At 38.3% G+C, this 24,640-nt stretch overlaps 1 protein-coding gene across 1 annotated transcript in view; it reads right to left on the bottom strand.

Moving 5' to 3' along the window:
• Positions 1 to 6,140: 6,140 nt before the first annotated feature.
• Positions 6,141 to 24,640, bottom strand: part of LOC124775075 (ATP-binding cassette sub-family C member 4-like) — a 305,650-nt gene continuing 287,150 nt past the window's right edge. Inside the window, exons 23-25 of the mRNA XM_047249879.1 lie at positions 24,498 to 24,627; positions 10,513 to 10,623; positions 6,141 to 6,459 (exon numbers count right to left, since the gene is read on the bottom strand). Of these exons, the coding sequence (XP_047105835.1) occupies positions 6,433 to 6,459; positions 10,513 to 10,623; positions 24,498 to 24,627 (268 nt within the window). The 3' untranslated portion in view covers positions 6,141 to 6,432. The remainder of the gene's footprint in view (positions 6,460 to 10,512; positions 10,624 to 24,497; positions 24,628 to 24,640) is intronic.

The raw sequence follows: 24,640 nt of genomic DNA on the forward strand, positions 1-24,640 counted from the left end.
CACATTGCTATTATGTAGAAAAATTTTTGGCTCAGAACTTACAGCATGCTTTCCTAATTTAGCATGTAAAACTTATTTGGACAGCCCCTTTATTGAATTTTGTGATACTGCAGCCCCACATAATTCCTTACAAATATAGAAAAGTGTCAGTTTTTCAAATAAACCTTGACCTATATCAATAAGAATAAATATATTATTCACTGCAGAATCTGATCTGTTACCAATATAGTTTAGATACCATAGACATCTCAAGTCTCATTCTGATCTGATCATGTAAGCGTAGAAAAGTTGTGGAATGATTTCAAAGAGACAGTATTGACAGCAATTGAGAGATATGTACCACATAAATTAATAAGTGATGGTACTGATCCCTCTTGGTACACAAAATGGGTCAGATTGCTGTTGCAGAAGCAGCAGAAAAAGCATGCCATATTTAAAAGAACGCAAAATTCCCAAGACTGGCAAAGTTTTGCAGAAGTTTGAAATATAGCACATACTTCAACACGAGATGCTTTTAATAATTTCCACAACGAAATTCTGTCTCAAAATCTAGCAGAAAACCCAAAGAGATTCTGGTCATACATAAAGCACAACAGTGGCAAGATGCAATCAATACCTACACTGTGCTATAACAATGGTGAAGTCACTGATGGCAGTGCCACTAAAGCAGAGTTATTAAAAACTGTTTTCTGAAACTCCTTCACCAAAGAAGACAAAGTAGATATTCCTGAATTCCAATCAAGAACAACTGCCAACATGAGAAACACAGAAGTAGATACCCTCAGTGTAACAAAGCAGCTTAAATCACTTAATAAAGCCAAGGCCTCCAGTCCAGATTGTATACTAGTCAGGTTCCTCTCAGAGTATGCTGATACAATAGCTCCATATTTAGCAGTTATATAAAACTGCTTATTCACAGAAAGATCTGTACCTAAAGACTGGAAAATTGCACAGGTCACACCACAACCCAAAAAGGGAAGTAGGATTAATCTGCTGAATTACAGGCCCATATCGTTAATGTCGATTTACAGTATGGTTTTGGAACATATACTGTATTCGAACAGTATGAAGTACCTCAAAGAAAATGATTTATTGACAAATGGTCAGCATGGATTCAGAAAATATCATTCTTGTGAAACACAGCTAGCTCTTTACACTCATGAAGTAATGAATACTATCAACAGGGGATGTCAAATTGATTCCATATTTTTAGATTTCCAGAAGGCTTTCAACACCATTCCTCATAAGCGTCTCCTAACCAAACTGCATGCCTATGGAATATCGGCCTCAGTTATGTGACTGGATTCATGGTTTCCTGTCAGAAAGGTCACAGTTAGTAGTAACAGATGGAAAGTCATTGAGTAAAACACAAGTAATATCCGGCATTCCCTTAGGCAGTGTTACAGGCCCTCTATTGTTCCTTATCTATATTAACGACATAGGAGACAATCTGAGTAGACGTCTTAGATTGTTTGCAGATGATGCTGTCATTTACAGTCTTGTAAAGTTATCAGATGACCAAAACAAGTTGCAAAATGATTTAGATAAGATATCTGTATGGTGTGAAAAGTGGCAATTGACCGTGAATAAAGAAAAGTGTGAATTTATTCACATGAGTACCAAAAGAAATCCACCAAATTTCGATTCCGCTATAAGTCACACAAATCTGAAGGCTGTAAATTCAACTAAATACTTTGAGATTACAATTACAAATAACCTAAATTGGAACAATCACATAGATAATATTGTGGGTGGAGCAAACCAAAAACTGCAATTCACTGGAAGAATACTTAGAAGGTGCGACAAGTCTTCTAAAGAGACTGCTTACACCACGCTTGTCTGCCCTATTCTGGAGTATTGCTGTGTGATGTGGGATCCACATCAGGTGGGACTGATGGATGACATTGAAAACGTACAAAGAAGGGCAGCTTGTTTTGTATTATTGCAAAATATGGGAGATAGTGCCACAGACATGATATGTGAATTGGAGTGGCAATCATTAAAACAAAGCCATTTTTTTGTTGTGACGGGATTTTCTCATGATATTTCAATCACCAGTTTTCTAGTCCAACTGCAAAAACATTCTGTTGGCACCCACCTACATAGGGAGAAATGATCATCATAAAATAAGAGAAATCAGGCTCCCACAAAAAAATGTAAGTGCTCGTTGTTTCCGCGCACCGTTCGAGAGTGAAACGTAGAGAGACAGCTTGAAGGTGGTTCATTGAACCCTCTGCCAGGCACTTTATTGTGAATAGCAGATTAATCACGTAGATGTAGATGTAGATGAAGTGGGTAATTTAAAGAATATTTTTTGGTTGTCTTTGTGTGATTACTTTTAAAGAGATTACTGTACCTGGAACTGTAGCCCTGTTGAAACAGCAAGCTGCACTAGTGCCCTATGATAAACAAGGCTTATGTAAGCCCACTCAGACAGATAATCACATGCCTGTGCAAGATTAATGCATCTAGAATGCGACATGTGCCCCGGACACTCCCCACTAACAAATGTGGAGAACAGTCTAAGCAACTCAGCCAACATTTCACCATGCAATAAATTTATAACAGTCACACTTTTCTGAGAATAAAAACCATTCATAAAGTATTATATCTTCTGTCAGGCATATCTTCTTATTTCAGTCTTCAAATTAAGCCTTTATTGATTTCAACTCTGTAAAAATAGCTCTAATTCATTATATGCAGTATATAAAATATGCGTATGAAAGCATGTACAAAGAAATGGCATGTGCTAAAAAGGAATTTTTAAGAACCTAATGTGGATAGTTATGAAAAGAATAGATTACTACTCTCACTATATAGAGGAGATGTAGAGTTGCAGACAGGCACAAAAAACAAGACTGCTAAACATGTGAGCTTTTGGCCAAAAGACATTCTTCTAAAGTAGATAACTCACACACACATGACCATTGTCTCTGGCCACAGAGTCCATCCTGCAAGCAAGTACACATGATGGGAGAAGTGGACTGGATGATAGGAGTAAGGAGGAAGCTAGAGTGGGAATGGGTAGAGATAGCAGGGCAGAGGTGGGGGATGGTAAGTGCTGCTTGTGGGAGCATGTACGTACTGTCAAGAAGTTAGAAGGGGGGGGGGGGGGGTATAAGGAGAGAAATAGAGGAGGGGGAAAAGGAGACAGTGGGTGCATTGGTGGAACAGAAGGCTGTATAGTTCTGGAGTGGAAGAAAGGAAAGGGATAGGTGGGTGAAGGACAGGAACTACCAAAGGTTGAGGCCAGGGGCATTGTGAGAATGTAGCATATATTGCAGGGAGAGTTCCCACCTGGACAGTTCAGATAAGCTAGTTTTGGCAGGAAGGATACAGAGGGCACAGGCTGTGAAACAGTTATTGAAGTGAAAAACATTGTGTTGGGCAGCATGCCCAGCATCTGGAGGGGTCCAGCTGCCTCTTAGTTATAGTTTGTCAGTGGCCACTTGTGGACTGACAGGTTGTTGGTTGTCATGCCAATGTAGAATGCAGCATAGTGGTTTCAGCTAAGCTTGTACATCACATGAATGCATTCAAAGGTAGCCCTGCCAATCACGATCCACACCCATGGCCCCCAAATAAATCACCCCCTGTTAACTTTCCAGAATTTCCTAACCTCTAACCTTGCCTCATCATCATTCCCCACACCCCTCAAGATGTAAGCTAACCTTACATCTGTGGGACAGACTGCATTACACAAACCAAAAAACTGATCCTGACCTTAAAATCCTACCTACTGACAAAGCTCCACCATTGTGATCTAAAACTGCAAGGAGTACCTTGCAGAAGGACTCCGCCAGCTGTCAGATTCTTCCACTTACAGCCCCTGCCACAGAGACCCCACTCCAGAAAACCAACAGGATCTCCAATCTCTCCTCAAATCCTTAGCCCCATCCCAGAACATCTTTCCGGAGTCTGTCTCTCTCCTCACTCCTAACACTTCCCACATGCTTACCTTCTACATGCTTACTTTCATCCATAAACTCAGCTACCCAGCATGCCCCATTATAGCCAGTTACTGTGCCCCTCACTGAGAAAATCCCTGCTCTTGTAGAACTATACCTTCAGCCTATTAGCTGTAAACTAACCTTCCACATAAAAGACGGCAACCATTTCCTCAACTGATTCTCCACAGGTCCTCTTCGTATAGCACACAGCACCCTGCTCATTACTATTGATGTCAACTCCATTTACACTAATATCCCTAATGCCCTCGGTCTTGCTGCTATTGAACATTACCTCTTCCAATGCCCAACTGATTCCAAACCTGCAAGTCCTTTCTGGTCACCAAGACCAACTATACCCTCACCCACAATTACTTCACCTTTGAAGCCACTACCTACAAACAAATATCTCCACTTCGACAGCTGCCACCTATTCTACACCTAGAAACCACTACTATACAGTTTAGCCACCCACAGATGTCACATTTCTAGTGACAAGCAATCACTCTCCAAAAATACTAAGTGTCTTCCTGAGGCCTTCACAGACCAAAATCACTCTTCCAACCTTGTACAAGAATAGATCTCTTGTGAATTATCTCTTCAACCAACAAACACTTCCCAGAGTCCCACCATATGGCCACAAAGGAGCAGTCTCCTTGTGACAGTACCACCCATGACTGGAGCAATTGAGTCACATTTCTGCCAGGGTTTTGACTACCTCCCATAGTACCCTGAAATGAGGAATATACTACCCACTATCCCTCCCACTCCTTCCACACTGATATTCCGTCATCCAACAATCCTAGGCAACATCCTTGTCCATATCTACTCCACCCCTGTTCCCATTGCCTTCCCTTACTGCTCATATCCCTGTAACAGACCTAAGTGCAAGACATGTCCCATACATCCTCCCACAATGACCAATTCCAGTCCTGTCACAAGCATCACCTATTCCATTAAAGGCATGGCTACCTGTGGAAGCAGTAATGTGATCTGCAAGCTTAGCTTGAACCACTGTGCTGTGTTCTACATAGGCATGACAACCAACAACCTGTCTGTCAGCAGGAATGTGCACTGACAAACTCTGACCAAGAGACAGCTGGATCCCCAGTTGTTGAGCGTGCTGCCCAACACGATGTTCTTCACTCCAATGACTCCTTCACAGCCTGCACCATCTGGATCCTACCTACCAACACAGGCTTTTCTGAACTTAATGGGAGTGAACTCTCCCTGCAATAAGTATCCTATGTTCCCATAACCCTCCTGGCCTCAATCTTTGTTAGTCTCTGTCTTTCACTCACCCATCCCCTTCCCTGCTCATAAGCCAGCACCATACAGTCTTCTGTTCCACCAAAGCACCCACAGTGTCCTTTCTTTCCTCCTCCACTTCTTTCCTTTCCAACCCCCCTGCCTCCCATCTAACAACCCAACTTTATCTGCATGTTCCCACAAGCAGCACTTTTCCATCCTCCATCTCTACCACATTATCCTTCCCCTCCCTCCTCTAGCCTTGTCCTTACCCCCACAATCCAGACTACAACTCCCATAATGTGCATTTGGTAGAGTATGGTCTCAGAGGCCAGAGGAAGTGATCATGTAAGTTGTGCTTGTATGAATGTGTGTATGTTGTCTACTTTAGAAGAGGGCCTTTTGGCTGAAAGCTGACATATTCAGCAGTCTTTTTGTTGTGCCTGTCTTCAACTAACATATCCTTTATACTGTGGGTAACTATCTAACTTTTCAAATACTGACATTATTCCATCCTGGATTTTCAGTTGTTTAATATGGGTAATTTTAATTGTCAGTTTCGCTTTGAAGGAATTGTCTGACACATTACAATAAATCCAACAACAGGTATAAAGATATAGCCCTGATGCTTCAATAACTTGATTTAATGCATCACACACATCAAAGCAAACATCTCATACAAAATAGATTTTGTTTTGAAACAACAAAAATTATTGAAAACTTACAGAAACGAGTAGAAAGAGGCCAATTACAGGTGAAAATGGCCTCAGTAATTTCTTAAGCTGTGGTTGAATGCAGAACAAGCAACTTTTCTGAATAAGATAAATGCAAAATTTCTGGCACATGTAACTATGTTTCAGATATTTTACTTTCCCTTTTTTCTAATTTTGTCATGACCTCCAAGTAAAGCAAGACATTTATAAAATCAATCTCTTTATTTGACATTTTAGCTTTTTACATTACCACTATGTACAAATTACTTACAGTTAACACAAAATTGTACAAAAAGTAAATATATACATTAATTTACATTTATTCATATGTACAAATTCCGGTATTAATGCAAACTACCATGCAGTTTGAATTAAAGTAACTGGATGTGTATAACACATAAGTATAACAGTGAACTTTAAAACAGCTCACTGTAAACTTTGGCAATATTCAGATATAAGAGCCAAGTAGAAGACCCTAAGTTGAGGTATTTTGTTCTATTGTTGTACTTCACAGCAATGTAGTCTCAAAGGTGACACTGCTCACTGTAACACTGAAAGAATAAATGAAAGGCTAATTACAAAGAAGAACATTAAGTTAAAGATAAAAACTGAAAAATAAACATAGTAAAACAAAGTGAGAATACTCACCAAAAATTATAGAAGTATAGCAAAGTAAACATAGAGGGAGAGGAACTAAATTTTTTTAAGCTTGCTGAATAAAGAGCTGTTTTAGCAGAAGAGTTAGGTCACTTTAACTTAAGAAAACATGTTATACAAAGGAGGCAAAGAACTGAATATAAAAGATATGACTGCAGTGAGTGGTGTGGAAATTATACAATGGACTTGAATTAGGAAGAAGTAAGGGTTGAATCCTTGTCAGGCCATACAGGTATAGGTTTTTCATAGAAACTGAAATGAAATGCAGCATTGTCACATATATGATGTGCAAGTTTATACAACAAGCCTGATTTTCACCTCCAGCAAAAATGTTTCCTTGGAATAAGCAGTAAATAACTGGAGAACGACTCGTAATTGAGCCAAAAATGGTTTTTGTGACTAAACCTAAAATATGATGGGCAACTGTTGATGTTTGATTTCAATACAAAATACCAGTACCCAAAGGAGTGGCAACTCTCCCACTTTCTCATGAAAAAAGAAATATTCGTTAGTTTCCTATAATCTGTTGAGGAGAATTATATGATACTTCTTTTAGAAGGATTGTTTGATTCCCCATTCAGGTAAAACCCAAACTTGTGATCAATCTGTAATGGCCTTCTTTGTAAAAGCTCCTAAAGCCAGCATTACTTCATCTGTATCTGTCAGGACAGATATACCTTTATTGTGTATGTGGAAACAGATATTTTGTACTGTGGAAGTAACCACGTAGAAAGTTCACTTGTCATAGTTTTCAGGGCATACTTTAAAAAAAAAAAACTAAATAGCAGCAAATCTTAAAAGCATAACAGGCACCAGGTGCTGAGGGATTAGGCTAAGCATGTAGTGGTATTGCATCTAAGTATCTACAGAATTTAGTAATTCAGTTTACAGTGGAGCCCACTTGAATTAAAACAGAAATCACTCACATTTTCCCTGCTTGCAGCTAATGCCACATCATATGTATATATTTTGTGTGTAAGACCATATTTTAAAGTAACAAGTTGAAGTCACAAGTCTTCCACAATAACCTTCATCTTTCTATTGCCGTTGATGTATTAGTTCAAGCTTCTAATTCAGAGTTTTGATAATAACTCACATTCTCTTTATCAAATGTAAAATTAAGTAATACTGATGCAGGAGTGAATGGCTCATGTAGTTAGCAGATCAGCTATCATTAACTGTTTGTATCAAAAATCACACATGAAATACAAAAATGTAGTACATGTCTACATCTTCCGACCTAATTAATGTTGTGATAGGTTTCAGTAGGCATCATCAGAAGCCACAACCACAAGCAATTGGCTTTGTTTTCTGCCCACTTACATTACTGTGAGCTCTTGTTACCATTCAGAGTGTTACACAGATTTGAGCATCTTGTTTCTCTTATAAATATATCACACGAATTAGTTTGACAACAGCTTCAACCCAAACAGGCACTGCACTGCTGTTGATATGTCTTAACAAAAACACAAAGAGAAAGTCTTGCTTCCTTCACTAACAGCAGCAAAGCATTTATATATATTCATCCAGAAAATCCACAAGGTGGTATCTCCTGGTCATTATACAATGAAAGTTACTGTGTACAAGAGACACAACCCTATACATCTTTACCACAGCAGTTTTCCTACAAAATTTTATGGCATACCATACTGTAACTAACTAGTGGCTTACTCAGAAACAGTTTTCACAAGAATTGACTGAGAATAAACCACTTTAAAAATAAGTGTCGACTTCCAATGTACATTAGAGAAAGTAATGCCCACACCAGGTAGTTAGAGGTACAAAATATTGCAATAGTATATTTTAAGATAAAATAAACAGGAAATATAGTCATGAAGAATATTTAAACTTACAAAGCATAGAATGAAGATTATTTTATGTATTAGGTTGGTACATAAGTTCGTAGCATTTTTGTTTTGCATGTTGGTATTCTGGTTGTTATGGGTTTATTTACTGATTGACATTTTTAATTGTATTTGACTGTTGCTATTTTAGTTTACATACTGTCATTTTGTTATTTGGAGACAGGGAGTGGAGCTGTGGATGCTAGGAAATGGAGTGCCAAGTGGAAAAATCGGAACATTTCCAACACATTCTTCTGTTTGAGTTCAGTAGAGGGGAGACAGAAGTGGAGGCAGCCAGGAACATTTGCACCATATATGGGGATAATGCCACTGGACAGAGCATGGCAAGATACTGATTTTCTAATTTTAAGGAGGATCGTTTTGAAATTAAAGACTCTCCATGTTCAGGAATACCTTAGGGGTTTGATGAAATCATTTAAATGCATTAATCCACAATGATGCACAGCAGTGCACTTGAGAACTAGCAAATGTCATGAACTGTAATTATTCCCCCATTGCGCAGCATTTGCATGCAGTGGGTAGTGTTCAAAAATTTGCAGACAAAAAAATCTGCAGGTGGTCAGCGTGCCTGCTAGTCGTCAACTGGCTCATGAACAACACCAACCATTCCCATCCTGTATTGTTACTGGTGATGAGTAATGATGTCTTTATGATATCATAAGGATATCAACAAAAGCAAAACAAGGATAATGGAATGTAGTCGAATTAATCGGGTGATGCTAAGGGAATTAGATAAGGAAAAGAGATGCTTAAAGTGGTAAATGAGTTTTTCTATTTGGGGAGCAAAACAACTGATGATGGTCAAAGTAGAGAAGATATAAAATGTAGACTTGCAATGGCAAGGAAAGTGTTTCTGAAGAACAGAAATTTGTTAACATCGAGTATAGATTTAAGTGTCAGGAAGTCATTTCTGAAAGTATTTGTATGGAGTGTAGCCATGTACGGAAGTGGAATGTGGATGATAAATAGTTTAGACACGAAGAGAATAGAAGCTTTAGAAATGTGGTGCTGCACAAGAATGCTGAAGATTAGATGGGTAGATCACATAACTAATGAGGAGGTATTGAACAGAATTGGGGAGAAGAGAAATTTGTGGCACAACTTGACTAGAAGAAGGGATCACTTGATAGGACATATTTTGAGGCATCAAGGGATCACCAATTAGTATTGTAGGGCAGTGTGGAGGGTAAAAATTGTAGAGGGAGACCAAGAGATGAATACACTAAACAGATTCAGAAGGATGTAGGTTGCAGTAGGTACTGGGAGATGAAGAAGCTTGCACAGGATAGAGTAGCATGGAGAGCTGCATCAAACCAGTCTCTGGACTGAAGACAACAACAACAACAACAAGGAAGAGAAAGGAATTGTTGAGCCCAAACAAAGCAGCAACCCTCCCTCCCACCAAACAAAGATCTGCGCACATCCACAAAAGATAATGTTATGCATCTGGTGGAACAGCAATAGTGTGGTGTACTATGAGTTGCTCCCCTGAAGTATAACCATCACTGCTGACATTTACTGCCAACAGCTGATATGTCTTGCAATTACAAGCCAAGAACAATGACCAGGAAGACTGCATGAAGTGATGTTAATCCATGAGAATGCCCATCTCCATTCTGCTAGAATGACAAAAAAGACTTCTCAGGACTTGGGTTGAGAAGTCATTCCACACACATCTTATTCACCTGATCTTGCACCCTTAGATTTGGATCTTTTCCACTCTCTGCTTAGCAACCTTCAAGAGCAACTTCCTTTCTGGATGAAAGTCCACTCCAAAAGTGGCTTGATGATTTCTTCACCTCAAAACCACTTTATTTGTAAGTTGCAGTATTCAAAAGTTACCCCAACATTGGCAGCAGTTGTAAATAATGAAGGAAAATATGTTATTGATGACTAAAGTCTTTGTTATGTGTATGTGTTCATTTATTAAACTTATGAAAAACACTACTAACTTATGTACCAACCCAAAAATAATGCAACAACTGTGTTAATTCATAGAACTATGTACATTTACAAACATAAAATTGCAAACTCAATTAATTGAAAATTTCTAAATAACAAAGAATAATTCATTGTGCTTACCTCTTCAGCAATACTCCTAAGTTTCTCTGACATAGAGCTTCCAGTCTGTTCCACCATTTTGTAAAAATATCCTTCTTTATTCTGGAGCAATGAGTATGGGTGGCCAAATTCCTGCAAAGGATATTTAAAATATACCTTATTTATATCTATCAACTTAACAGCTTTAATATAAAAGGAAGACAATGAAGTTAATTGTTTTCTTGTGCATTAAATTCAGTACTCTGTAACAACAAAATTCAAAATAATGAAAGACAAAAATGAAGACCCATAAGACTCATACTCTGTGAAGCTAAGATGATTGTTCATTAGTAACTGCTGATAAAAGAAAACCCAAATCACTGATGCTAATACTTTTTCTAAGCTTACTAGGTAGTTCAATCAAGAGGAGAAAGAGACGTGTGGAGAAAAGGAAACAACAAAACACTGAGTAATCTCTGCGTTTGCTTTCTTTCTCTCTCTCTCTGTCTCTCTCTCTCTCCACCTCCTCCTCCTCCCACACTCGAAAGGGACACTATACACACTGGGCGCATGAAGAGTTATGACATCTTTAACAAGGCGCAACATGTCTTTTATCTTGGGGGCGAGCCAGAACACTGGTCTCAATCCATGTTCATGCAGTACACATCCTAACTTGCTGCTTGATGTCCCACAGTATGGTGGGAAATCTGCCAGCTTGGCTTCTTCTGTTGATTTACAAGGCATCCTTCTTCAGTGACACCTGAAAGCATCTGCAGTGTCTCTTTTGTTGCAGCCATTCTCCTTGAACATGTGCCTCAAGTGCTGCAATTCTGACTGTAGGTGGTCATCATCAGAAATAACTTTGGCTCTGTGTGTTAACGTTTTCAGGACCGCTCTCTTGTGTACATGGTGGTGAAAACTACTGGCACTCAAATATCAATCAGTGTGCATTAGTTTTCTGTACACTGAACAACCAAGCCAGCCTCCTGCCTTCCACTTAGCTAAAACGTCTAAGAACAGTAGCTTGCCCTCTTTCTCCATCTTGATGGTAAATGTAATGTTGGGATGGATACCATTCATGTGATCCACAAATTGCTGCAGTGTATTTTCACCATGAGGCTATATCAGGAAGGTGTCATTGACATACCTAAGGAAGCAAGATGGACACAATACTGCAGAGTTCAGAGCCTGCTCCTCAAAGTGCTCCATGAAGAAATTCATGACTGCAGGAGATGGTGGTGAGCTCATTGCTGTACCACCCATCATTTCATAAAACTTGTTGCAGTACGAGAAACATGTTGTCATTAGAACATAACAGAACAATTTGGTGATGTCCAGTGGAAACTGTTGGATCAAAATATCCAGCTGTCTTGTACTGGCATTCTCATAAAAAGTGACACCACTTACAGACTAAGCATTACATCGTGTCAACCTATTTTCATTTTCTTGAGCATTTCAACAAATGTCTGCGAGTATACAACATGGTATTCACAATGGCCCAGTTTTGGCACTAATAATCCTGCAAGATGTTTTGCCAGTCTGTAGGTGAGTGAGCTGATTGCACTAACACTGGGCCTATGAGGAACATGTTCCTCATGTATCTTCAGCAGTCCCTTATGCCTGGGAGGTCTGGTGGCGAGAGGTATTAATTTCTTGACCACTTCATCTGGTAAACCAGATTCCTTTAATAACTTCCCTGTCTTTCATACTATGGCCTGTGTCAAATCATGACTAAGCTTCCAGTATGTGTCATCTTCTAATAAATGTAGCACCTTCAGGTGATAGTCTTCAGTTTTCAGAGCAACGGTGGTATTTCCTTTGTCAGCTGACAAGATAACCAAGTCTTTGTTCTCATGCAATAAGCATAAGCCATGTTGTTCCTCCCGGCTAATAGTTGATTTTGGTGGCTTAGCTTTCAACAGTATTTGGCTGGCGGTTAGTCTAACATCCTCAGCTGTGTTGTGCAAGAGATGCCAAATGCACTACTCTATTCCACTAATAATCTCCAAAATTGGCAGATGTTGTGGGACTGCTGAAAAATTGAGCTATAGAACCATCATCTGGTTCTTGTTTGGAGAGATTAACAACTGTTCTGTGGGCCTTATCATTCTCCATGTCAGTTCTTCCGTGAGATAAACGATCAAACTTGTTACATTGCTTAGATGTTGTCTTGCACAAACTAGTATGCTGTTATGCTCCCATAGCTACATCCACCAACTCCCAAGAGAATGCTGACAAAATTGATGACAAAAATAGATGAATCAAACAAGTTTCTGGCATTAAGATCAAGCAGACAAGATATGAACTTGATCTTAATGCCAGAAACCTACAGTCCAGATACAGACTGAAATCCATGAATCACAGTGTCACAGGAAGCTGATAGAGGATCCAAAACCAAATGGGGCAGCCAAATGGGAAAGTCCGGTATGGAATACTGACAATTTAAAAAAAAGGATAGATTGCTATTCACCATATAGTGGAGATGCTGAATCATAAACAGACACAAGAAAAAGACTGTGAAACAAGTAAGCTTCGAGCCAGAAGACCTTCTAAAGTAGAAAACACACACGCATTCATGCAAACACAGCTCTAATACTTACAACCACTGTTTCTGGCTGCCAAGATGAGATTGAAAGCAACTACAACATGATGGGGTAAGGAGGAGGTTGGGATGGGGAGGGAGAGGGATAACAGGGTGGTGCAGGTCTAACCTCCTGACTGCACCTAGCTGCCCTATCCTCTCTCCACCACGTCCCAATATGCTCCCACAAGCAGCACTTTACCACCCCCAACCCCTATCCTTCTATCCCTGCCCCAGCCTCCTCCTTACCCCCCTCCCCCCACCCTCCCCCTCCCCATCACCCAGACTGCTCCCATCATGTGCAGCTGCTTGCAGTCTGGCCTTGGCGGTGTGTGTGTGTGTGTGTGTGTGTGTGTGTGTGTGTGTGTGTGTGTGTGTGTGTTGTCTACTTTAGAAGAAGGCCTTTAGGTGGAAGCTTACTTGTTTAGAAATCTTTTTGTTATGCCTCTCTGTGACTCAACATCTCAACTATATGGTGAGTAGCAATCCACATTTTTCTTAAATTTGCATTAATTTTATTTATTTATTTATTTATTATCTGAGAAATGTGGCATTGCCCAGGTATTTATTTATATCTGTGCCTGAGACTTTACACACATGAAATTTATTTTTGGTTTATAAAGCTTCTTGGGGATATGATTGAAGAGCATGTTTACTTCACCTACATGAGAGAGAGAGAGAGAGAGACAAGTAGAGCTGGCTGTGGATAAAGCAAACAAACACTAAGGTACACATCCACAACATGCTGTGTCTGCCCTTCCACTTCTATGATGTTATGTTGGAGACAAGTAAAGCCTGATGTTCTCAAGTCATAAAAAGTCTCAACTCATGCCTTCACTGGATTCTTGAGACTGCATAGTTCTCAGTCTCTTAGTCTTTTTGTTGTATTTAGAAAGACTTGACCATTTCATTGTTTTCTAGGCATTTTTATTCATAAATGAAATGAAATAAAAATGTACAAAGTAGGCACTCAAATCAAAAAACCAACTTAATAAATACATTTTTCCTAGCAAAGAATATAAATAAAACCTATCAAAAGAAGCCAAGCAATGTCATTAAGTTTTTAACACACAAAGCAAAATCAATAAATCCTAGTCAAGTAAATCCACCATTAGCCTGAATTCATAAAGACAAGATTGCAACCTTAATTCTGTCACTGATGTAAACTTCTAAAAATACATTTGTCATCAGCTAACAAACACTAACAATGCCATCTACTGGTTCTTTGATGTACTCTACTGTAATAATGAAACATCTCAACTACTAAGCTGAGCAGATGATGTTAGATAAAATTTTAAATTAAAATATCTTTTCTTTTATTGTCATGATTTTGATTAAATAAAGCCTTTATATTGCACCAAGCTACACTCAAGTTAAATTCGAAAACCCTATGAAAATTTATCTAGTGGTTTTGGAGATCAACTTGTTCAAACAGACAAACACAATGGTTTTACGGTTTTATTATTGATATAGATGTTTCATTCTTTGTGTCTAGTTTCGACATCATAACTCCAGTCTAAAGCTATCTTGTATAAAAGTAGTACATGAGTGTGTCACAATGTGAAGATACAGATTTTGGTAAATTAGAAGTAACAGCACTATACTGCCATTAATTTATGCAGTACACTATTGGAGACCAATCTCTACAAAACACAAAATGTATTTTATTGTATTTTTATTGGTCCTGTAGTCTACAACAGTATTGTAAAGATGATAAAGAAAAGAATGAAAGCAGGAACCAGAGATTACTTTGCAAATATGCAACTTTTCAGAAATAGCCTTGTCACAAGAAAAACAAAACTGCTAATATATAACTCCCTAGTCTGCCAAGTTGTCACAAAGAGTCAGAGATATGGATGTTGACAGAGCATGACGAAAATGCACTAAGAACCTTTGAGTGGAAAATACTACACAAAATCTATGGTCCAATAAGGGAGGAAGAAGGCTGGAGAATACACCACAACACTGAATTATAAGTGTTAATACAAGGTAGGGATGTAGTAAAATTTGTGACATCACAGCAAATACGATGGCTAGGGCATGTGCAGAAAATGACAGAGGAGAATTCCAAAGAAAATGATGAAAGGTGTAATCCATTCAGCTAGACAAAAAGGGAGCTGTAGAAGAAGATGGATTGATGATGTAATAGTGAATCTCACCATTATGGGAGCCTGGGGGTGGAAAAAGGGCAGCAAACAACCAAGCAATGCGGAGGAAGATTGTTGAAGAAGCCAAGACTCACCAAGGGATGTAGTGCTACTGATGAAGAAGTCTACAAAAGCAGCTGCTGCATAAGATGTTGGACAAGTTAGTTTATATGTGTACAAGTGAAAATGATTTCTATGGATACATATTCAAAATTATGAATAACACACTTCATACATTTAAATATTTATGTAACATATTTTGTACATTTAAATATTTAAACAACATGATTTATACATTTAAATACTCCTCAATGGAGTAAATGCAGTGATACTGTGAAAATAATTTTAAAAATTTCCCAAGCTTTCTTCCTCAGTATTTGCTTTTATTTTTACAGCAAGTAATCAACTGTCATTTTATTGAATGTAATGGTTTCCGTAATATAGATTCATGGTATAGGAGGGATACCAGAAATCTTAAACAAACCTTTACAGGAGCCTCTAGATTTGCATCCAAATATGATTCTAATGGGTTTTTTCTGTTTGGATGCACTGATAGTCATTTGAGTTTTCCTAAAATGTGACTCCATTAAAATGTGACTCCATATTGAAGGTGAGAAAGGAAGTATGCATGATATGCACTCTTTACTGTTTTCTCAGCACAGCAGAATTTTAGTGAGCAAATACAGTAGCAGGCCTTGCTCAATTTTGTGTTAAGATATTCCATATGCTTATTACATTTTATACTGTTCACAGCCATAACCCTAAGAAGTTGGTTTCTGTACTGTTATCAATTGGTTCATTGCTGACAGAGAGAAACGGGATGTCCTTGCTCGGAGGATTGTGAAATTTTAGTGTGGTAGTATTTTCAACCATTTATTAAAAACTGATTATTCTGTTCCCAGTTGCTAAGTTGTTTTGTGACTGTTCATTGCCTCAACTGTTCCTTCTTTCCCATTTTAACACAATTGTGCTGTCATCTGCAAATATGTTCATTTTATGGGAATCTACATTGAAGCTTTGATCAATTATTTATAAAAGTGGTCCCGTTACTGGTACTTGTGTACACCATATTTAATTAGATTATACTCTGACAAGTATTCAGAAATAGTTTTAGGATGGCAGTGTGCTTGATATTAATTGTTTGCTTATGATTGTTCAAGAAGGAACTGACTCAACTGCTGGACAGACCTTGAATACCATACTTTTTAAGTTCTGACAGCAGGATCCTATGATCTATCATGCTAAAAGCTTTCATTAGGTAAGTACTCCAGGTGAATCCTGTTCCTTGTCTGTCAGGCTTAGTGTACAGTTCACACACAAATGTCTGTGTTGTTCATTAATTATGTATGCAAGCTTTTGAGTCAGTGGCACCATCTTCTGGCAGAAGGGTTGAAGGAGAAGAAAGAAAGGTGGAGGGAAAGGACTGGTGGGGTTTAGGAAAATGGGTAGAGTTCAGAAAAGTCACTCAGAACCGCAGGTCAAGGGGAGTTACCAGAGGGGATGAGAAGGAGAGACTGATTGTAGGGGACTGTAACAGACAAGATTTGAAAACCTGGTTCTGAAAGCTTGCACACGTAATACCTGAACAATTAGTAAGTTAAGGCAATAGTGTATAAAACAATAGGAAACTTCTGGATTCTAACAGACAACATGATACCAGTTAATTTACAAAATTGTATGATACCAATTAAGGGATAATTTTATCTGTTAGTTTTGAAATGCAAAAGACAGTTTTGATGAGCCTGTAGATATCTGCATTATCTCTCCCACCTTTTTATTTATTGGATTTAATTTAGATAACAAGTCAGTGGAAGTGCCTGGTTGAAGTAAGCATTTAAATAAGTATGTAAGCAGTTTTATTACGTTTAGAGTACTCTTATTTAAGACTATTGCAGAGGAATTATCAATGCCTGCAGAGTTGGATTTTTTTAGTCCTTGTATTACTTTTCCTACTTCATCTTGTGTGACATGGAGATGTACATTGACCTTATATTTGTATGTTCTTATTTATATCTGACTTTACCATATTATTTGCAACACATGTTAGGTAGTTAGTTACGTGTTACACTGATCAGCTTCATGGTAACCATTATGCTGTCAAAAGTGTTAGGTGCATTAGAAATGCACATAGGAATCAAGTTTTTTTTTCAGCTTAAATTTTTTATTATCTACCTCATTCCCTTAAATGGCACACTTTCTTTGACTGCTGGGTTGAGCAACCTCACTTTTACTTAATGGTTTTTGAACTGTACACCTTGCTAGGTTTTGTAAGTTAATCAATTGTGCATCATGGTCTGATAATCCATTTATCGCAGGGAAAGCATGTGTTACTTTTACATTCTCTTGCTGTACAAATACATTATCTATTAGAGTGCTACTGTCTTGACCACTGATCTGAAGTTATATGCCATTAATAACACTTCTAGTTCACTTTTCCTATTAGAACCTGATAATAAATTCAGTTGGGAGGAGTACACCACAGAACTGCAGAAACGTCTTAACAAATCTCTATTTGCAATTCGAGTGTTAGAAGACATAGGCGACATAAAAATGAAAAAGCTTGTATACTTTTCCTACTTTCATTCCATAATGTCATGTGGTATAATTTTTTTGGGGTAACTCTTCAAGTCAAACAAAAGTTTTCAAAGTCCAGAAGCATGTAATACATATAATTTGTAGAGCAAATTCATGGACGACCTGTAGAAACCTCTTCAAAGAACTGGGTATACTAACTACTGCCTCTCAGTATATTTACTACTTAATGAAATTTGTCCTAAATAATATATCTCTTTTTCCAACAAACAGCTCAGTTCATACATACAATACCAGGAACAAAAATGATCTGCACAAGGACTTAAAAGCACTTACTTTAGTTCAAAAAGGGGTCCACTACTCAGGAACACTCATCTTCAATAATTTGACAGCAAACATAAAACATTTAGTTACAAATAAAGATCAGTTTAAAAGGAGCCTGAAAGACTTACTAGTGACCAACTGCTTCTACTCCATAGACGAAACGTATGATGTATTGTATATACTCATACTATTAGTATTGTTATTTCAGCTTAAAAAAATGATGTATTGTATATACTCATACTATCAGTATTGTTATTTCAGTTTAATAAAAAATAAAAAATTAAAAAAAATTGACATGTTCCACATCCACAATGATCTCCTCAGCACGAATCTATGGAACGAAAAAGTAACCTAATCTAAAGAATTGCTTATAAAGCATGGAAATCACCACAGATTAATAACTTCTTCTTTTTGTCTGATAGGCAGCATAATAGGGAATCAAACTCTTTTATGAATAGCTCCCAATCTCCTAATGGGGCCCTGTATACTGTTGCCAATACTGACATTACATTACCTAGCTGTAGTTCACATTCACAAACTTCAAAGTGCTGATTGACACAAATTTTACTTACTTCTACAGTTTTACATTTATACCCTTGTTTTGTATAAATGGCAACTCCTCCTTTATCCATGCTAGATCTGCAAGTGCAAGATGCTCTATTGTATCTATTGTACCCATTTATACTGACAGTTTCCATCCCCACAGTTAAATGACATTCAGACAGATGAAGTATATCAGTCTCATTCTTATTTTTGAGATCAGCTGAACATACTAACAGCTCATCTATTTTATTTTTTATTCCCCTGATATTTTGATGAAGGAAATTGATATTAGCCTTAGCTTTATCCCTGTTTACTGTACATGAAGCTCTTTTATTCTATTTTTCTTGATTGTTGTCTGTCTAGACTTTGGCTTTAACCTAAAAAACTGTCTGCCTGGTCCCATTAATCACAGGGCTCATCCCTTGTAGGACTGTAGCCCCCCTTACATTATATGCTAATAAAGGAGATAACTTATCTTCCCCCTTCCTATATAGGTGCAGGCCGTGTGCAGTGTATCCCCACCTTCCAACAGCATGAACTGGAACAACATCTATGTGAGATTTTGCCAGTGTCTGGACCATCCTGTTCAGCTCAGGGTTAACATGCCTTACAGCAGTGTTTACCCACGGCCAATCATGGTGCTGAAAGACCTCTACAAACCCCACATTTGTGTACCCAGTTTGGTCACTCGCAAATATTATATCTTGGATTCATAGCCAGGCTATTTCCTGCTACCCTAACTATAATTACCTGGTCTTCCTTCTCAAATTCCCTGCATAGCTGACCTAAGTTTTCTCTCACCTGACTAAGGTTGGCACTTGGTTTCACAAAGCTGGATCCCAGCACCTAATTTCACCTGATGCTGCTGGCCTAAAGCCCCTTCCATGTCTGCTACCTAGAAGCAGAATTCTTCTTTCCCTATTCTGAATTGATTAATATTCTGCTTCAACCTACATTCAACTCCATCTGGATGATGCCCTTCCTCCGCTACTTCAGATAGCAAGCCAAACTGATTTACTAACTGAATTTCTATAGTTGTTTCAACAATTTCCCTTTTTCTGACCTTTGCTTGCTACCTTTTCCTGGCACCCTGTCTCCTTTTCCCCCCTTAACCTACATAATTCCAAATTCACACTTTCTAATTCAGCCTTAGGGGCACAAATTTTTGCCTCCTGTTCAGCGATTTTTCTGTCCTTTCTACATAACCTACGTTGCCATGGAAGAGCCTCATTATCTACCCCCATTTCCTCACTGTTACATTCGCCCCAATGAAACCATAACCTACAGTCTTCACAGGATACTGTGGCAACAACCTCATTTGTTACACATGGTTTTCTTGTGGCAGTGTTATATTTTTACATGATGCTCTGTTTTTCCCCATTTTCTTTTTTTTTTAGAACACTCCACATGGGCTTCACTTCATTTTGAGAATGTGTGGTGTCACCGCCAGACACCACACTTGCTAGGTGGTAGCCTTTAAATCGGCCGCGGTCCGTTAGTATACGTCGGACCCGCGTGTCGCCACTGTCAGTGATTGCAGACCGAGCGCCGCCACACGGCAGGTCTAGAGAGACTTCCTAGCACTCGCCCCAGTTGTACAGCCGACTTTTCTAGCGATGGTTTACTGACAAATTAAGCTCTCATTTGCCGAGATGATAGTTAGCATAGCCTTCAGCTACGTCATTTGCTATGACCTAGCAAGGCGCCATTTCAATTGCTATTTATCTTGTGATGCATGTACCGTCAGACCGATATTCACCAATTATGGATTAAAGTTAAGTATTCCAGAAGCTACGTACTTTTTTTACTAGACTCAACTCCTTTAACTGTTCCAGACCTCACGCCAGCCTGCGTGAGCTTAAACGCGTGCCTTTTGGCTACCTCATAGTGGCTTGGCTGTCTTGCCAAGTCACAACAGAATGTATATGTGTGTAGTGTCAAACACCATTTTTGATGCAGTGTCCATACATATACTTGATGTAAGAGGAACTCAGACCTCAGCTAAAATGGCCATATATAAATTGTACATGACATAAGAGGAACTCCGACCTCAGCCACAATTGGCCATTTAAATGACTCCATTGGTGGCAAGTGAAAATTTGTGGCAGACCAGGACTCAACCCTAGATTCTCCACTTAATGTGAGCAATCACCTTAACTGATACAGCTATCACCACAAGCTTCCCACCCACCCAAAATTCTCAAATTGTCACACTCTGCACATGTAGCACCCAGTGTCGATTATCCTCATTGCTTGCAGCTTCACCTGATTCCCTCAAAAGTTCGTCCATAGTATACATCCACAATGATGGTGTCATTGTTCTTAGAAGGCACTTATACTATTATATGTATGGGAGATAAGTTGAGAATTTGCGTTGGATGGGAAGCTTGCTCAGATGGTCCAAGTGGTTAAGGGGACTGCTCATGCAGAGAGAGAAATTCAGGTTCGAGTCCCGGTCCAGCATGAATTATGACTTGTCACCATTGGGTTTAGTTCAGTGTCCGATTGTGGCTGAGGTCCAAGTGTATCTTACATCATATATATGTGTTTATCATTATGCACTATTTTTACTAATCTTATTACTTTTCTTAGTATTCTGGAATATTTTTAAAATATACATGTTATTCACATGAGGAATTATTCATTACAAATTTTATGTTGTTGTCTCTTCTTCTGAGATGAAACCCTTATTCCCCTTTTGATCCAACTGTTTGTTCTAGAATTACATCTAATAGTCACAGTTTTCTGTGGAAATCCACTTTGGAAGTGATGGGTTAACAGATCAATAAAAGTATTAAACTTTTTCATTTAGATCATTAATTTTATAAACCTGAGACCACTATTCTTCATTTAGTAAGCTGTTGAAATATTTTATGGTATCCTGACTACAGAATTTACACATGGTTTTTGAAGACATGTTCTTTCCAATACTGCCTCTTGTTTTCAAGCTTAGTATTTGAGCTAGATGATCTCTAAAGGCCACACTGAAAATCTTTAGTGAAATGCTGTATAAATTTTCCTTGACTAGAAACTGATCTAAAGCTCATTTATGAGTGTCTGTTATTTGGGTAGCAGCATTTACTTCAGCATTTAAACTGTAGTGAGGTTCAAAATGGCCTACCTGTTGCTAATTTTTGTAATAAAATTAATGTTAAAGTATCCACAAATTATCAAATCACATTTCACTTTATTAATTTGTTTAGCAATGACACCAATTTATTAAAAAAACATTCAAAGTTTCCATATAGTGATTGGTAAACTGTAGCAAACTTGTAGTAATAACCAAGATGAACTTATAATTTTTAGCTTCAGTTTCATAGTCCCTTTTGACATTCATTTGATTTAAGGCTGGTAGGTTGGTGGAATACATAACATACTCCCTATTATGTGTCAATAGTACATTAATTGTGGTCAATCTTATTATGCAGGGATTATACGTACATTATGGTGATAAATTTTAGATTGAGTTCATTCACCACTTAGAAGTTGTGTGTCGTAGTTGAAACATCAGATACTTTTATTTTAAATTCAGATCACCAGTAGTGTAGTTTTCAAACTACAGAAAAGATCTATGACCGGTCCATGACCGTGGATGGAGGTCTAGACTGAACTTACATTTACCAAGAAAGAATAAACATAAATGCTATAACAGTATTTTCTACCAAAGAATAAAATTGTAAAATAAATTGCCTAAAGAGATTGCCAAAATAATATTATTTAAAAAGATAGGCAGAAAGTATCTGTTAAGTATTACATTCTATACAATGAAAGGTTACTTAGATAAAACACTGTACAGGTTTGGCAGAAAAGGTGACATAAGTAAATAACACTTAAACATCTCTGCACATTTCACAACACACTTTTGAATTACACTGAAGGGCCAGAGAAACTGGTACACCTGCCTAATACAGTGTAGGGCCGCTGTGAGCACGCAGAAATGCCACAACATGATGTGGCATGGGCTCAAATAATGTCTGAACTAGTGCTGGAGGTTATTGACACCATGAGTCCTTCTGGGCTGTCCATAAATACGTAAGAGTACGAGGGAGTGGAGATCTCTTCTGAACAGTATGTTGCAAGGCAGCCCAGATATGCTGAATAATGTTCATGTCTGGGGAATTTGGTGGCCAGCAGAAGTGTTTAAACTCAGAAGAGTGTTCCTGGAGCCACTCTGTAGCAATTCTGGGTGTGTGGGGTATCGCATTGTCCTGCTGGAATTGCCCAAGACTGTCGGAATGCTCAGTGGACATGAATGGATGCAGGTGATCAGACAGGATGCTTACATACATGTCACCTGACAGAGTTGTATCTACTCAGGGGTCCCATGTTACTCCAACTGCACATGCCCCACATCACTACAGAGCCTCCACCAGCTTGAACAGTCCCCTGGTGACATGCAGGGTCCATGGATTTATGAGGTTCTCTCCATACCCAACCAGGCAATATGTACATGTCATCAATAGCCCAATGTTGGCGTTGATGGGCCCAGGCAAGACATAAAGCTTTATAAAGCTTTGTGTCATGCAGTCACGTAGGGTACACGAGTGAGCCTTTGGCTCTGAAAGCCCATGTTGATGATGTTCCATTGAATGGTTCACAGGCTGACACTTGTTGATGGTCCAGCATTGAAATCTGCACTAATTTGCAGAAGGGTTGCACTTCTGTCACATTAAACGATTCTCTTCAGTTATTGGTGGTCCTGTTCTTGCAGGATCTTTTTCCAGCCACAGTGATGCCAGAGATTTAATGTTTTACTGGATCCCTGATATTCATTGTACAGTCATGAAATGGTCGTACGGGAAGATCCCCACTTCATTGCTACCCTGGAGATGCTGTGTCCCATTGTTCATGTGCCAATTATAACACCACATTCAACTCATTTAAATCTTGATAACCTGCCATTGTAGCAGCAATAAGCGATCTAACAACTGTGCCAGACACTTGTTGTCTTATATAGGTGTTGCTGATCACAGTGCTGTATTCTGCCCATTTACATATCTCTGTATTTGAATACACATACTTGTGCCAGTTTCTTTGGTGCTTGAGTGTAAAAACTTTCTTGTTTTTCTGAAAAACCTGATACTAAAGCTCTATAATGGATAATACCACCATATGATCCTCTTTCCGAGCTCAAAGTCTTTCTCTTTATGAAGGAATGATGACTGTTTTTCAGGCAAGGTGCTGTCAGTTGATAATGAGTGTAAAATGTGCAGCAATTCATTTTGAGAAACAATGTAGCACTAGTCTTTTACATTATGAAACAACTCCTTTGCATGCACATACAAACAAAACAACATTACATTAAGGATAATGCAAATGAGGCTGTTGTACCAATAACAGAAAGACTTTGTACTTGGGGAGGGAGATGGATGAAGGCTCTAAACCATATACAACCATCCTGATTTGGTTCTTAGTAATAGGCCATGGCTGCCTACCTGTCTATCCTAGTCTGTAAGCATGAAGATGTCTGTGTACATTAACTGTGATATTTATTCTTAGTCCGTAATACCATATTCTTGATAGAGCAATCTACAGATGTATAAAGTGGCAGAACTAACAAAACCAACTACAACTAATATTGCAGATACATCATGTAGATGGATTAATGCTAATCAAGAACTGTGTATTTGGTGCTTTCCAAATGTCCATCTCAAGTTTCTTCAAGAGAAATCATAAATGAAGTTCATGATGTCTTGACAGAAGAATAATCTTATAATATGCATATGAAAAGATTTTATTTTTACTGTTTCAAAATAGAATTTAAGTACTTTATTTGAAGAAGATGTCTTTTGACAATAAATTAACAGGTTAGAAATATCATTCAGAGAGAGGATTCAAAATTTACAAACAACAGACTCATTAAAAAAAAAAAAAAAAAGGAATGAAAGAAAAGCACTTACCACCACACGACCAGCATCCATCACCAACACTTTGTCAGAATCCATGATCGTATTCAGACGATGGGCTACTGTCAAAACAGTGCACTTTGAAAACCTCAGCCGTATAGTTCTTTGTATCAAGCTGTCAGTGCTGCAGAACAAAT

The sequence above is a fragment of the Schistocerca piceifrons genome, chromosome 2 (genome assembly GCF_021461385.2).
Source record: "Schistocerca piceifrons isolate TAMUIC-IGC-003096 chromosome 2, iqSchPice1.1, whole genome shotgun sequence".
Classification (NCBI taxonomy): domain Eukaryota; kingdom Metazoa; phylum Arthropoda; class Insecta; order Orthoptera; family Acrididae; genus Schistocerca; species Schistocerca piceifrons.